The sequence below is a fragment of the Danio rerio genome, chromosome 4 (genome assembly GCF_049306965.1).
Source record: "Danio rerio strain Tuebingen ecotype United States chromosome 4, GRCz12tu, whole genome shotgun sequence".
Lineage (NCBI taxonomy): Eukaryota > Metazoa > Chordata > Actinopteri > Cypriniformes > Danionidae > Danio > Danio rerio.
The window spans coordinates 29582501-29597890 of NC_133179.1; the positions used below are offsets into that span (position 1 = coordinate 29582501).

General features: G+C 35.8%; 1 protein-coding gene across 3 annotated transcripts in view; it reads right to left on the reverse strand.

Moving 5' to 3' along the window:
• tbc1d22a (TBC1 domain family, member 22a) overlaps nt 1–15390 on the reverse strand; it is a 270682-nt gene that overhangs the window by 197595 nt on the left and 57697 nt on the right. The window contains 3 exon segments of one of the 3 annotated variants that reach the window (NM_214799.1): nt 3999–4064; nt 4407–4469; nt 10778–10906. In NM_214799.1, coding sequence (NP_999964.1) covers nt 3999–4064; nt 4407–4469; nt 10778–10906 — 258 coding nt within the window. 3 annotated transcript variants of the gene reach the window in all.

A 15390-nucleotide genomic window follows, 5' to 3' on the forward strand; every position in this document is an offset into this window, starting at 1 on the left:
TTGCATTGCTTTCACCCTCAGGGTTCAAAATGTACATTGTGTTTACTTCACACATTGTGACATGGCAAATGACTACAGCAATCAATGATGTGTCAAGTGTCTCATGGTTATGCATGAGACTGCGTGTCCGTTTCCTATGAGAAGACACTTTGATTTAATTATTAGCGACAGCATGTCTTGATTTCCAATATGACACATTTAAAACTATAAGATTGAGTACACACTGCACAAAAATGCTTTTCTTACTTAGAATTTTTGTCTTGTTTTTAGTTCAAATATCTAAAAATCCTTAAATCAAAAAGCTTTTTCTAGACATGTAAAAATAAATAGTCTTTTTTTCAGGAATAATATGTTGAAATTATGTTAGATTTCCTCAAAGCAAGCAAAATAAGCTGCCAAAGGTGCAAGCAACAAGGAAATAAGCTTGTTTTTGCTTTTAATTAAGATTATTTTGCTCTTCAACAAAAAAATGTGATTAATTTAATTCATAAGGGTCTTTTGTTTCTACTTTATATAAAAGATCATAAAGGCATAAGGGGATAGTTTACCCTAAATGTTTAATTTTGTAATTATTTATTCACCCTTTACTTTTTTTTAAAACCTATTTGAGTCCCTTTATTCTGTTTAACACAAAGACGTGTCAAGATGGCACCAGTATGTGTGGCTTGCCGTCTGAACCCTCAACGGTTGTTTTGAATATTAATATCAGTTTCATTCTTTGTGGCTCAATATTCTGAGGGTCTGTTGGTTTATGATCGCCAAGTGCTCTTGAACATTAGAAATGGTAGGGTAAATTGGCTGATCGGTGGGCCGAGTGGACGCTGCACCTGCAAAGGAAGATATTTTGAGAAATTCTGGTTGCTGTCACCCATTGAGTTCCACAGCATTTTTTTTAAATATATAATTTCTATATTCATAATATGATTTAAATGGTATATTAATAAATGTTCGAACAGTTGACTAATGGCTTAAAGTGAACGACCACTACCAGTCAACCAGTAAAGTCTTTAATCAAGAGCTGCCTCTTGAGTATAACCACATTTAAGTTTATTTTAAATTTTTAAAAAAGTAGAATGTAAGTCTCTAATATCTAATATGGTTATGAACATTAAATATTAGCTTTGTCACTGATAACAATTTTTAAAAAAAAGTTTAAAACAAAATAGTAAATGATTAATTGAAACATTTGCTACTTGGCAAAATCATGTGCATTCCATCATATTCAAGTATGTCTTTTTTTTTTTTTTTTTTTTTAAGATTTATTTTTGACCTTTTTGTCTTTATCAGATAGGACAGTATTGAGACAGGAAGCGAAGTAGGAAAGGGAGGTAGGGTTGGGAAATGTCCTCGAGCTGGGATTCGAACTCGCGATGCCCTGACGTGCTACCATGTTGGTGCGCTAACCACTAAGCTATTACGCCGACATGTATGAGGTTTAGATTCTAACGTCAGCTCTTTCTATTTCAAACGTTGTTTTTTAACTAGATCCTTAGAAACTTTTGTGGGACTTCTTTCCTTTCTTTAGTGGCAAAACCTAAATTCAAAGCTATGGTGACTTTTTTTTTCCCCTCCCCATGTGTCAAGTCAGAAAACTTTAAGTTTGACTTAAATCAAGAGGGAAAACGCGAGTCTCTTCTTTTCTTTCCGACGCACACCACTGACATCTCCCGCACTCCTTTCAGGGCGTAATGTATCTGTCATCCCCAAATAAACTCATCTCTCACGTTGAGCCCTAAACAATAAATGTGTACAAGGCAGCTCACGCTTGCTTTTTACAGACCCTGTCGATCAAATGGAGCGGCTTTCTCATCTGCGTTCTATTCTATGATCAAAGCTCCATTTATCAAAGACTTTAGACTGGTAATGTGGCTTTTTCCACGTAACTGACATCCTCCTGCCTCTTTTCTCTTTCCAACCATCGATGTAGGCATGAAAAGATCTTGCTCTTCTCCAGAAGCCCAGCACATATTAGCAGGAATCAGAAATCAATGAGTGAGCTGGAGTTTACTGAAGCGCCTGGAGCGAATACAAAAGCCATGTATTTAGTTAGCAGACATAATATATAACTTTAAGGTACCCGTATGGATTCTTAAGATACTTAAGATGTACCCTTTAAGTACTAATGTTTACAATTTGTAATGGTACTATCGCAGTGACAGCTTTTGTATCTTGAATCCTAAGAGATGCAAAATATGTTTTGTTTTTTTATGTTCTTTTTTTTTAATCCACAGGATATGGTGAAGTTAATCACACTGTTCAAGAGGGACAGCTTGTTAACGGCAGGTCTAATACATTATGCAGGACATGCAAACTCTCGCCCATCCTTTATCGACCCCAAATAGCAACTTCACACAGACACTCAATCTACTGTTAACCTAGAAGTATGTACGCTATTGAAATGTCTGTGGAGAGTATGGAAGATGAACAGGCGAACAGGTCAATTTTGATCCTACAGACAATAGTAATACATCTTCCGAATCCCTAAGACTTTACATGATTATCTTTGTGTACTCGCAACAACAACACATTGCACTTAATAATAAAAACAAATTGGCCTTAAAGACATACAAATATATCCAGTTGAAGTCAAAATTATTAGCCCTCCAGTGAAATTGTAATTATTTTACAAAATATTAAAATATAAGGGCTGTGTGATGGAGTGAAGATTTTCATTAACTTATTTCTAGTAACTTATTTCTTTTGTTTTTGCCATGATGACAGTACATATTAGCTTAATGGTTATTTTGCAAGATAGCATTCGGCTAATTTCTTTGTCAACAACAGTATATTTATGAGAGCAAAATGCCTACTTTCAAATGAACCAATTCAAAGGTCACTAGAAAGCACTAGATTATCAATAAGTTATTAAAATGTTAATGAGGCCTCCCTATGTGTTTTCCCTTCCATGTTCATAATCATTACTGTCGTTTTCCTGTGACGAGCCTTTTTTATGTGCTTATTAGGCACTTGTAGGCAATTAAAGTCTCGGTATTATGATTTAAATAGTATATTATTAAATGTTTCATTTGTTGTCTAATTGCATACTACAAGTCAAACAGGTATGTCTATATACATAGCTTAAAAAATATATAAATAAAAATCAAATTAAGCATTAAATTAAATCAGACTTTAAATCTTGCCATTCGAAATTGAACATACCAAAGCAAATCAGGGTTTGGAGCAAAAATTTGGTCTCTCACTTCCCTTCATAAGCTGTACATTTGAGATAGCTGTATAAATAGGGAACGAAGAAAGAGTGTTTGCTTTTTGCAGTTTGATGCACTAGCGAAACAGATGTTGAGAGAATTGTTTTATTTTTTTGCATGGCGTCATTTAAAATAATATCAGTGACAGCATTCGTTCATAGCATAGCATTCATAGCCAAGCTTCAGTTAATAAGTTAATAAGAAGTACTCATGTTACTTATTTATTATTCAATAAATTACGTAATAATTGTATTTTATTAGCCCTACCTAAACCTAACCCTCCCATTAATGTAAGAATATTTTTTGTTGTACAGGGTCACAAAAATGATGCTGTATTAATGTATCCTCAGCTGTATCACATCTAGACTTCACCATGCTGCTGGAGAGGGTAAAGATAAGATGGGATACAGCTGAGAATACTCATTGACTCATAGTATTTCTTTTCCCTACAATGAAAGTCAGTGGGTATCATCAAGCAGCATTTTTAAGTTAACTTTCCTTTTGGGTGAACTACCCCCTAAAGTATAAAGTGTTTTTGCTTTAACCACTTACATGTCATCAACAGTAGAACCCATTTCATGTGCAAAATTTAAAATAGAATATCAGCAAGAAGATTTTCATATTTATTTTTACACATCGAACCTTTTTTTGAATGCTGAAAGTGTGCATTACTACAAAACAAAGCCTTTTTAAATTTGGCATGCTCAGTATTGGCTATTATTGTTGGCTGGGTGTGAGTTGTGAGGATGAATAGGGTCGAGCTGAGTAAAATAGGTGTTGCAAAGGTCTCACCTCTTGCACAGAAGCTTGTTGAAAGAGAGGTATAAGAGGATTAGTTCTCGGTATGTCAATGTGAATCTGCAGGGAAGAGACACAAAAAGAGGGGCACAAGCAGGTTAGGACAGAACGGACTAGCAAGAAAAGCTCGGAGAGAAACCAGCCTGGCCTTTGGGGCTGTGTCTGAGAAGAATCTCATGGATTTCTTTTACTTCCTTTTTAATTTTTAAAGGCATTCTACTTCCTTTGTACCTTAACACATGTTTTTCATCAAACAATTTTTAGGGTTGTGACTCAGCTGGCCGACCAGACAGACAGTTTGACTGACAGACAGACAGACAGATAGATGATTGATGATTGAGTGACATGCTTTTTTCGGGTGACTGATGGACGTTACTTTAGGCACTCCATCTGTCCTCTTACCTCAGTTACCTTGGGCTGCAGAACTAAACTTTCCGGACTCATCCGGGGAATATCTATGTGAATCTGATGGTTCAGAAAACACACACAAACACACATATATACAAAATATGGAGATGACAGAGATGACAAACACAAAAAAATGCACATATCTATTTCTACTAACAGGGGAGGGATTCAAATCCACCATTCTGCAAAATCATTAATTCTAAAGAAACTGGCTATTAAACATTTTTTAAAAACATATGCTTGTATTTTTAATATAATATAATATAATATAATATAATATAATATAATATAATATAATATAATATAATATAATATAATATAATATAATATAATGTTAAATTAAATTAAATGAATAAATTGAATTAAATGAATGAATTGACTTAAATTAATTTAAACTAGATTAAATTAAACTAAATTAAATTAATAATGTAATGTAATATAAATGGTATGGCAGCATTCAATAATAACCATAATAGAACAGAAAATAATAATAATAAAAATAAATAATTTTATTATGAAGATTTCAAAAGGGTCACGATTAAAATATTCAGAAGGAATAAATGAATTAAATATTAGGAATAAATTAATTAAATTTTAAAAAATCCAATAATGTGGGACAATTTTACATTTTATTTATTTATTTATTTATTTATTTATTTATTTATTTATTTATTTATTTATTTGTTTGTTTGTTTGTTTGTTTGTTTGTTTGTTTGTTTGTTTGTTTGTTTATTTATTAAATAAGTGATAAAATATTATTATTATTATTATTATTATTATTATTGTTATTGTTATTGTTATTATTATTATTATTTTCTTACTTTCTATCAGCTTATTCCCTGCTTTATTAGAGTTTGCCACAGTTGAATAAACCGCCTATTATTGTTATACTATTATTATTATTTTTATTGTACAACTTTTTTTTTCTTTTTTTTGACAAAACAGGTAGACATTTATCAAATCAGACTGACAGCAACAGCTTGATCAAAATATCAAACTCAGTCTTTTGGTGGCATTTCTAAACATTGGCAAAGCTAACATACTGCTGCTGCCAATACCTCAATCAGTAGGTAAACACGACCAAAAACACTGATACATTACATTACACTTCTGGCACAGCTGAACTGCTGGCTCTGAACTAAAAAACAAACAAACAAAAAAAAACTTCTATTACAGGCAGAATTTGCAGTGGCCGTGCAGAGATGTACAGGAAGTCAGGAAGTTAAAAGGAAATCACAGGAAGTCCTGAATCATCTCCAGGGTCTTTGATTCAGCTAATTATTGCCATAATCTTGCAGAAAGTTCAATAAAAAGTAGAACTTTATAGTACTGCGGCAGGCCTTTTTCACAAAGAAGATCTCATATTTACAGGAAAAATGTGAATTGCTTTCCATCAAAAAACATTTTTTCCAGAAATGTTACATCAATTCATCAAGAGAAACTTAATAAATAGTATCATTAGATTATTTTTAAAATTCAAATACATTATAATATTGTTTGCAAAAGACTAGCCATGTTCTGTACACAACAATGATCCATACAGAATACCTTTAAATGCCAATCTTTGAATAAATACTTACAGGTTGTAGACAAGCTATATATATATATATATATATATATATATATATATATATATATATATATATATATATATATATATATATATATATATATATATATATATATATATATTAGGGATGTAACAGTATTGTAAATACCGTCATACCGCAATATTAATTTTTTCGATAATACCGAAGTCGCATGACTCGGTAAAACTATAGGTCTTCTGAGAAATTTTGCTCAGGCGAATAAAGCGAACGGAAGGTAACGAAAACTACAATTGCCATCAGCCCATGCTTGACCATCATCCCTTGCGGTCTGTTGTTGCTACAGATCCAGTAATGCGGAAATGGAGTGTGCTGCTAGAAGCGGGGATGAAAAGAGCTGGAAAACTCTAAAGCAGGTCGCACACCAGAAGCGCCGCTTGGCGCCGCGACACGGCGCGTACATGACAGATTAAAGTATCGCACACCAGACGCGCACATTCGAATGATATTTAACATGAAACTAATCAGATGGCGCTCTGTGGCGCGGCTGAAAAATGAACTGCGTCCTGAGCCGTCGCCGGGCGCCGCCGACAGCCGCCGACTTGCGGCGCCGGTGTGTGTATCCTGATAGAAACCTATGATTAGAATTCTAAAATACATGGCGCTGCGTGGCGCTGCGCGGCGCGCCGCCGAGCGTCGCTTCTGGTGTGCGACCTGCTTTACACGCACAGTTCAGTCCCGCATCTTCTCCGTGTAAGTTCAGACTTCGCAAGTTTGATCAAGGCTGCAGTCTCTTCTTCTCAGTTTGATATGGAAAAGCAGACTATACCGAGGACACGGGTAAATCTTCAAAGGGAACAGTGTACTTTATAACTTCATTCACATCACCCTGGCTTCGTTGTTTCACTTTCTCAACAATAAACTGTAAACATGATTTAAGGAACTGCCTATTTTCATTTTAATATTAGCAACTTAGACAACAGAAATGTTGAGGCGTCGTGCTGCATAAGATGAGCGTCATTTTCACTGTGTGAATATTTATAACAAAACGGAGCCGATAACAACTGCCTCCTTTCAATTTCAGTGAAGATACGAAGTTTTAAGAATCGATAATGGCCATTTTAAAAGTATAACATACAATAAGTTTATACATTATAGGAAATAAAGGCAAGCGATCAGTCAATATACAGAATGTACGTGGTTACATTAATCATTAACTTATCTTTGCGCTCAGCCAAAACACGTTACCTGAGAACAAGTAATAGATTCCAATGCCCAAAGTCAGGGAATATGTCGTTAGATAAAGACAACAAGATAAATGAAATATCCCGTTTAATAAATATAGTGAGATTAGATCCAGCGGGAGATGCTTGATGAGAAGTCCGACTAGCAGAGCTCTCATCTGTGTAGATGGGCTGAGTGTGATTAAATGTTGAATGTGATGAGTTTTCAACAATACTAAATTGAAACTTTATTTTTTTACATGGTTTAATAGTTTTTTGTTATTAAAATTGAAGTTCCTGTTTCAAAGCTTACAGATAGATGGCTTATTTGTATGTCATTGACACTTTTGGCACTTTTTTGGAGTATTTTCATAAGTTTTGTTTTTTCCTGTAAATGATTCAATAAATACCGTACCGTGACATTCATACCGAGGTATTACCGTACCGTGAAATTCTGATACCGTTACATCCCTAATATATATACATACATACAGGCCTTAACATTAACGTTTTTGACCACCGCCCACTGTGGCTTGTAGTTGTCCAACATTACTAGCCACTCACCATTTTCACTAGCCACAATTTTATTGTTGGGAAAATATATTTTATACACATAAATATGACATGCTAAAATTACTTGATTTAGTTTGCGTTATCTCTACATGCCTCCTCATTCATTTCATTTTTTTGTGTGTCGTGTATGAGCTTGCTCAATAATCATGAGCAAATGGGTCAGGGTTTCATAATTTTCAGAGACCAAAATGAAGGATTTACCCAATTTATCTCTGACCACACCATAAATAAACTGTTGCTTATTTCTTTGTCACAAATTTTAAATGTGTGAAAACATGCAAAATATAGCTGAATACTATACTTTTTATTTAACAAAACATATGCACAGTCATATGTCCTGGCTAAAGGTCCTAGATCACCCGTTAACTACACATAAATGGGGAGTTATTCTCCCATTAAAGCAATGTCATTGAAAAAAAAATGATAATTAAACCATATTAATGCAAAAGAAAGCAGGTAAAAAACATACTGTGTGATAATAAAAGGATGATCACACACGCATGGTTAATGATAGACCCATAAATTATCTGTTCAAAGAATGATTAAACCGAAAGCAAATGGCGCTGCTTACAATAAGTCAACTCTGGAACTCTTGAAAGCAGCAAGACTGTAGGTGCATGTTTCTCCCTTTTTGTTCAATCTATTTGAAAGTGAATCGATCGCATCAGTTGTGTTTCTAGTCACAGTTGCTTCACAAAAGGAAACGGGAGCGCGCACGAGTTATAAACAGTCGCGCGCATCACCTCAGCTGTTAGCGCGAGCGATTATCCTCTCATTCGCAATTATTTTTGTCAGTTGTGTTGCTTCTTGATCGCCTGTGCATGCATATTGGATCATCCCTATTGTCGAACCCTGCTTTTAAGAATTATTATCTGGGAAAATAACTTTTAACCAGCCAAAGTGGCTAGTGGGAGTGTCTGTCTTACCCGCCACCACCGAAATCTACCCGCATTTGGCGGGTGTTAATGTAAAGTCTTGTTTATATATATATATATATATATATATATATATATATATATATATATATATATATATATATATATATATATATATATAAATATAAATATTGTTTATAATGTATATATCTGTGTAATTGTTATTCCTTACTCTTTCACCCCTAAGCACAACAGAGACCCTCTGACCATATGTTCCCAAGAAAATAAGTTTGCTACATCCACCTAATGCGCTTGAAAATAGACAGTGGGCAAGCTAAAGCTGCGAGAGTTGCTTGGAAAGGGAGATATTTAGAGCAAAGACAATGCACACTTGCATTTAATTTATGCATCACACAGTATTACAGTACTATGTTATCACAAATTGTTAAACAAATGATATTTTGTTGAATAAGGGATTTGAAATGGGATATTTAGACGTCAGTTGTGGGTGATGACCACATGGTGCAACTCTTCCCCAGAGAGAACCTAAGGCCCGGTTTACACTAGTGCGTTTTAGTTTTAAAACGGCGTTTTAGAATGAAAACGATCCGCGTCCACACTCGCGTTTTACCCAGCGTTTCTGAACTGCTCTCCGTCCACACCAAAACGCTGAAAACGCACATCACGTGACCACACACACTTTCTTTGGCAAGCGCTGCAGCCCATCTACCCAGATGAGAGCTCTGCTAGTCGGACTTCTCATCAAGCATCTCTCGCTGGATCTAATCTCACTATATTTATTAAACGGGATATTTTATTCATCTTGTTGTCTTTATCTAACGACATATTCCCTGACTTTGGGCATTGGAATCTATTACTTGTTCTCAGGTAACGTGTTTTGGCTGAGCGCAAAGATAATGATTAATGTAAGCACATACATTCTGTATATTGACTGATCGCTTGCTTTTATTTCCTATAATGTATAAACTTATACTTTTATAATGGCTATTATTGATTATTAAAACTGATATTCAGCAAAAGAGAGGGTATGTTTTGTATTTTCACTGAAAGGAGACAGTTGTTATTGACTCCGTTTTGTTATAAATATCCACACAGTGAAGATGACGCTCATATCTGCAGCATGACGCCTCAGCATTTCTGCTGTCTGTTTAGTTGTTAATATTAAAATGAAAATTGGCAGTTCCTTATATCATGTTTACATTTTATTGTTGAGAAAGTGAAACAACGTAGCCAGGGAGATGTGAATGAAGTTATAAAGTACACTGTTTTCTTTGAAGATTTACCCGTGTCCTCGGTATAGTCTGTTTTCCATATCAAACTGAGAAGAAGAGACTGCAGTCTTGATCAAACTTGCAAAGTCTGAACTTACACGGAGAAGATGCAGGACTGAACTGTGCGTGTTAGGCTACTTAATATTGAGGAAAAGCCCCAATCAGAGAGGCGAATGTCGCCAGCCCCGCCTCCGTTTTCAGATGTCTCCATTTTCCATCATCCACACTGAGACGGAGCAGCAGCGTTTCAGAATGAAAACGGCCTCTCCAGCATTTTCAAAACGCTCCGTTTTCGGCGCTCGAGAACTCCGGCGTAGTGTGGACAGATGGCGTAACCGCAGCAAAACTTATGCGTTTTCAAACTAAAACGCATTAGTGTAAACGGGGCCTAAGAGACAGGCTGCAAATGCTGTTTGGATAATCTTTGATCAACACCTTGAGCACCGGAGTGCATGTGTCGACACACTAACCACTACACCACTGGCGCCGACATACATTTTAATCTTTAATAAATAACAATAAACTGTTATGTGACTATTGCAGATACACACATTGCGATATCGATGCTCAAATTATATATATTGTTTAACCCTAGTCTATAGCGGTCTATGGAGAATGAGGAAGCTCTCAGCGATTCTATGTAAAGTATCGTAATTTGTGTTCCAAAAATAAACAAAGGCCTCTGGGGGTTGGGATGACATGAGGGTGAGTGACAGAATTTTCATTTATGGGTGAACTAACCCTTTAAATATTCAAGCAGATCTTAACGGTGTAAAGTAAATTATAGAAAGGCAATGTCCATCTTATTTCTGGAAAAAGCGATAGAGGCATCTAGAGCTAAATGTAGTCTGTTACCTGTCTATAAGTGTCCTGATGGTGCTCGTCATTCCGGGAGTCGTAGTACTGCTCAATGAATCCGAAGTATTCCTGCCGTTTCCTCTGCAGCGTGCTTTCCCTCCGCTCCGCATTAGCTGGCAGGTACCCCTGAAAATACACAAACAAACAAACACACAAGCTAATGTTTACAGCAGGCCAGACAAGATCCTTCTAAATCAATCTGATATAGATTCTGCCTCCTCCAACTAAATGTTTGTTTGCCTGCTGTAAAAGTTCCGAGCTTTCCAAGAGTTTGAGGTCAGTGAAGTTGATATCAGTCACATTTAAAAGTTACATTTCCTCTTATTACTGCCATAGCGGGAGAATGAGAGCACAGCAGATGTTCAGGCCCAGAAAAGAAAGTCTCTTGATAAAGTAATTGATTGCAGGAAAATCTACAAGCACTGAAATCCATTTATCACACAAGACGCTTCCCCATGTGGCTATTTTTTACTTCCGCACTCAGACGAGTTCTGTGACAAGACGTATGTGTGCCAAGCAGCGCTCTTCTCTGCGCTCCATTAGCATATGTACATGTAATTAAATCCAAACATTAGAAGGGATGTTCAGATTATTAAAGGAAAAGCAGTTAGGAGTGGTCGTTATTTCACCGATCGAGGAAGATGGGAGTGCTTTTACAAATGTATTGGCACTTTGACCTTATGGACTTTATTGATGGTATTCAATAGGGTATTTGGGTAGCTTTTATTTCCAAATTAACAAGTTATTTTACTAATCCATATGACATTTTATAGAATATTTGATGTAAACATGTTTAATTAATCTGTTACAGATTAATTTTCTTTAATATTTTTATTTAATATGTTTATTTGGCTTGAATACCAAACTGTAAAACATTTGCCTGCTAACCTCTGCAATGTTAGCTGAAACTTTTCAGTCTGTTTAAGTACTTCCAACTGAAACTGAAAATTGGCGGGGCTTTCTTTTTGCTCATCATTCCCTTGTTACAGACTAATGGTAAGAGGCGTGTGGTTAAATGGCATCAAACTGAAGTCAACAGGACAACCCCTATTACAAATGGTCAAACTCTCATTGAAGATGACCAAAACAACCTTTATTTTCAGTGAATTAACTTGTATGCATTAATTATTTACCTAAAAAATAACAATGTGCACTAGGAAAATAAACATTGTAAATTTTGAGAAAAATTCATGTAAAGAAACTTTTGAGAATTGTTTCTAATTGCATTAGAAATATTGTAAATGTACAGCTGAAACACAATACAAGGTCTCTAAAGCAGAGTTGCCCAAACTAGGGCCCGCAAGCCAAAATTGGCACATGGTCACCTCTGAGTTGACCATTGCCATCCCATCTGAAAAGAGAGGGAGAATGATTGGGATGGTTTTGAAATTGTCCATTTAAATTTAATGTAACCCTTTGTTTTATTGTTAAAAGCTGACAGAAATTAAATGTTTAAATTAAATGGTGGAAATTAATCAGATTTTGTTTTTTATACTTCACCCGATAATGCAGTGACTTTGGTGTAAAAGGCAGATTCTGCTTGACTAGTGTATTCAGCATTGAAAGCCATTGTTTTTATCACAATAAGTTATCATTTAAAAAGTTATACTATTGTTAATGCATATATAACATAATGTTTTTTACTTATTTTGAAATATTTAAAAATAAATTAGTAAGTTACCCATGGCAACTTTAATGTAATATAGCTTGGTATATTTAACTTGGGCCCATGGCTCATAATGATATTTGGTGTTTGGCCCTTTATATGAAAAAGTTTGGGCATCCTTGCTCTAAAACAGGGGTCATGAATCTCGGTACTGGAGGGCCGGTGTCCCTGCAGGGTTTAGCTCCAACTTGCCTCAACACACCAGCCTGGGTGTTTCAAGTATACCTCATAAGACCTTGAGTAGCATGCTCAGGTGTGTTTGATTCAACACAATCTTACAGCAATTCGTAACTTTTTGATAAGTAACTTTTGGCTAATTCATATGAATTCATGCAATCTTATTTGTACAATTTAGTACAATTGCTCATCACTCAATGATGGTTGGGGTTAGGGGTGGGGTTGGGTGCCACGCCGCCTCCTTAAAAATCGTAGATTTTCGTACGAAACTGAACTCGTACGAATTTTTACATATTAGCCATTAAACGGAGAAAACATAAAATACATTTCCTTGTGAGATCAGGCTGGTTTGATTAGGGTTGGAGCTAAAATCTGCAGAACACCGGCCTTTAAAGAACAAGTTTGATGAGCCCTGCTCTAAAGTATGTAGAACTTAATAGTGGAGTTAAACTTAACAGGTTTTCACCAATTGTGTGTTCAAAACGTTTTGCACCTGGATGGGAGACCACATGGGAAAGCTAGGTTGATGCCAGAAGACTAGAGACTACCAGGGGGCGCTCAACCTGCAGTCTGTGTTGGGTTCTAACCCCCCAGTATAGTGAAGGGGACTCTATAATGCTCAGTAAGCGTCCTGACTCTCGGTGGTCATTAAAAATCCCCCAAAAAAGAAAAAGAGTAGGGGTTTAACTCCGGCACCATGGCTAAATTGGCCCACTGGCCTGTGTCCATCATGACCTCCTAACCATCCCCATATCATAACTGGCTTCATCAACCTCTGTCTCCTCTCCACCAATAAGCTTGTGTGTGGTGTGCTGTCTGTCTGGCTGCCATCGTGTCATTCAGGTAGATGCTGCACACTGGTGGTGGATAAGAAGACTCCCCAAAATTGCGTGAAGTGCTTTGAGTGTCTAAAAAAGCGCTATTTAAATGTAAGTTGTTATTATTATTATTATTATTATTATTAAAAGGGCGGTTTGATGACATAGTGGAGTACCAGAGAAGGGTTTAACACTATAAAAACTACTGCTTATTAGTGTCAATGGTCCTCCTATACTCAATCTTGAATTACCATGACCAGTTGTTTCGACAGCCTTTTCACAAGCTATCAGAATACATAGTTAAAAAGTGTTCACAAATCACTTTCTACTTTTTTGAAAAAGTATCAGAGCTGTCAACAAGAAGTATTTGTCTATTTGCAGTCTATTAGAGCGTGGTCAAAAAATAAAAATAAAATAAAAATTGTATGGCTGTATAAAGGCAATTAAGCAGCATTTGACAGTTAAAAGATGGCTGCATGTTCTCTAGAGAATATGCAGCATCACTTGATCAGATCCAAGACCTGTAAAGAAATGATGCCGATCATCCAAGGACTTTGAGGACCACACATACACTTAATACACAGATACACTATATTGAACATGTACACAAAATACATCACCTATATACGATATAACTGCATGTTAACAATGTTTACATATGATAACTTTAACTGATACATTTATTGGTAAACTGTAAAAGCCAACAATTAACTGTATCAAATGAAATGAGTGTAGTTAACTCAAAATTGACTAAAAGTTAATTCTACTCATTTGAAAAGAGAACGCAGTGTTAAAGGTAATGAGTTAATTGAATACCTCATTACTTCAACTTAAATGAAGCAAGTTCACAGTATTCATATAGATTACTTTTTTTTTGTTAGTTTTATTTTTTAACTCAAAATGGTTTGTTGCAAATGGTTTTCTCAAATGGTTTGAGTTGCCTTAACTTATTGAGTGTTATTGAGTTATTAGTAACTAAAATATCTAACTAATAACCTTAATATTTCTGATTGTAATGCAATAATGTGTACCTTTTGCAAAGCTGCTGTGAAACTATTATTACAGTGAAAAGCGCTACACAAATAAACTTGAATTGAATAGAATAAGGCACCATTTAGACCGTCTGGAATCTGGCATCAAAACAATGCTTCTGCAGACCTCGACCATGTTTAATAACTACCCTCAAAAGAATGAACTGTTGTTATTAATAACTTCCACAGAAGACGACAACACTGATCTAGCACTCACGTATTAACACCACATGAGGTGAAACAAACATGAAATGAAGTTGTTGTTCTCATTTTGTCGAGAAGAGGAGAAAGAGAGAGAGAACATGGCATTGTTCACAGCAGGTGCAGAGGTCCGGAACAACAGGCCGGTAATAAATGTTTCCCAGCAGCTGGGTTTGGATGAACACATGCGTAAGGTCTGTGTCCAGGCGCTGGCTCTGCATCAACCCGCTCCCACCTGCTCGCGACGGGACGCCATTACTCAAACACCTCGTATTAGTGCGACTGAAACCACCATTTAATCATCCGCACAGCTTTATCTTTTTATTTATTAAAGCCCACCGTGTGCTATTTCACCGAGTGTGGGTGGGTGCGAAAGAGATTGGTCTTACACCCTAAAAAACAAGTTACCACTGAGAATACCAGACACCGGGGTATGCTTTTTTTTTTTTTTCCTTTTATAGCTAAGAAATGTTATTTTGGAACAATCATAACTGCACTTTTAAACTAGAACAAGCCAATTTTTTCTGCAGTTACTGTTGTCACATGTACAAATAAACAAGGAAGCAGGCGGTTGTAGGTATAATTTCAACACAACTGGGCTGCTGTGAAAAAATAGTGGAGAGAAAATACAAGCACACTCTGATCGGCGCAATATGGCCATTAGAGCAAATGTACAAAAAATTTTATAAATAAATAACAATTTCTATATGTTGTCCC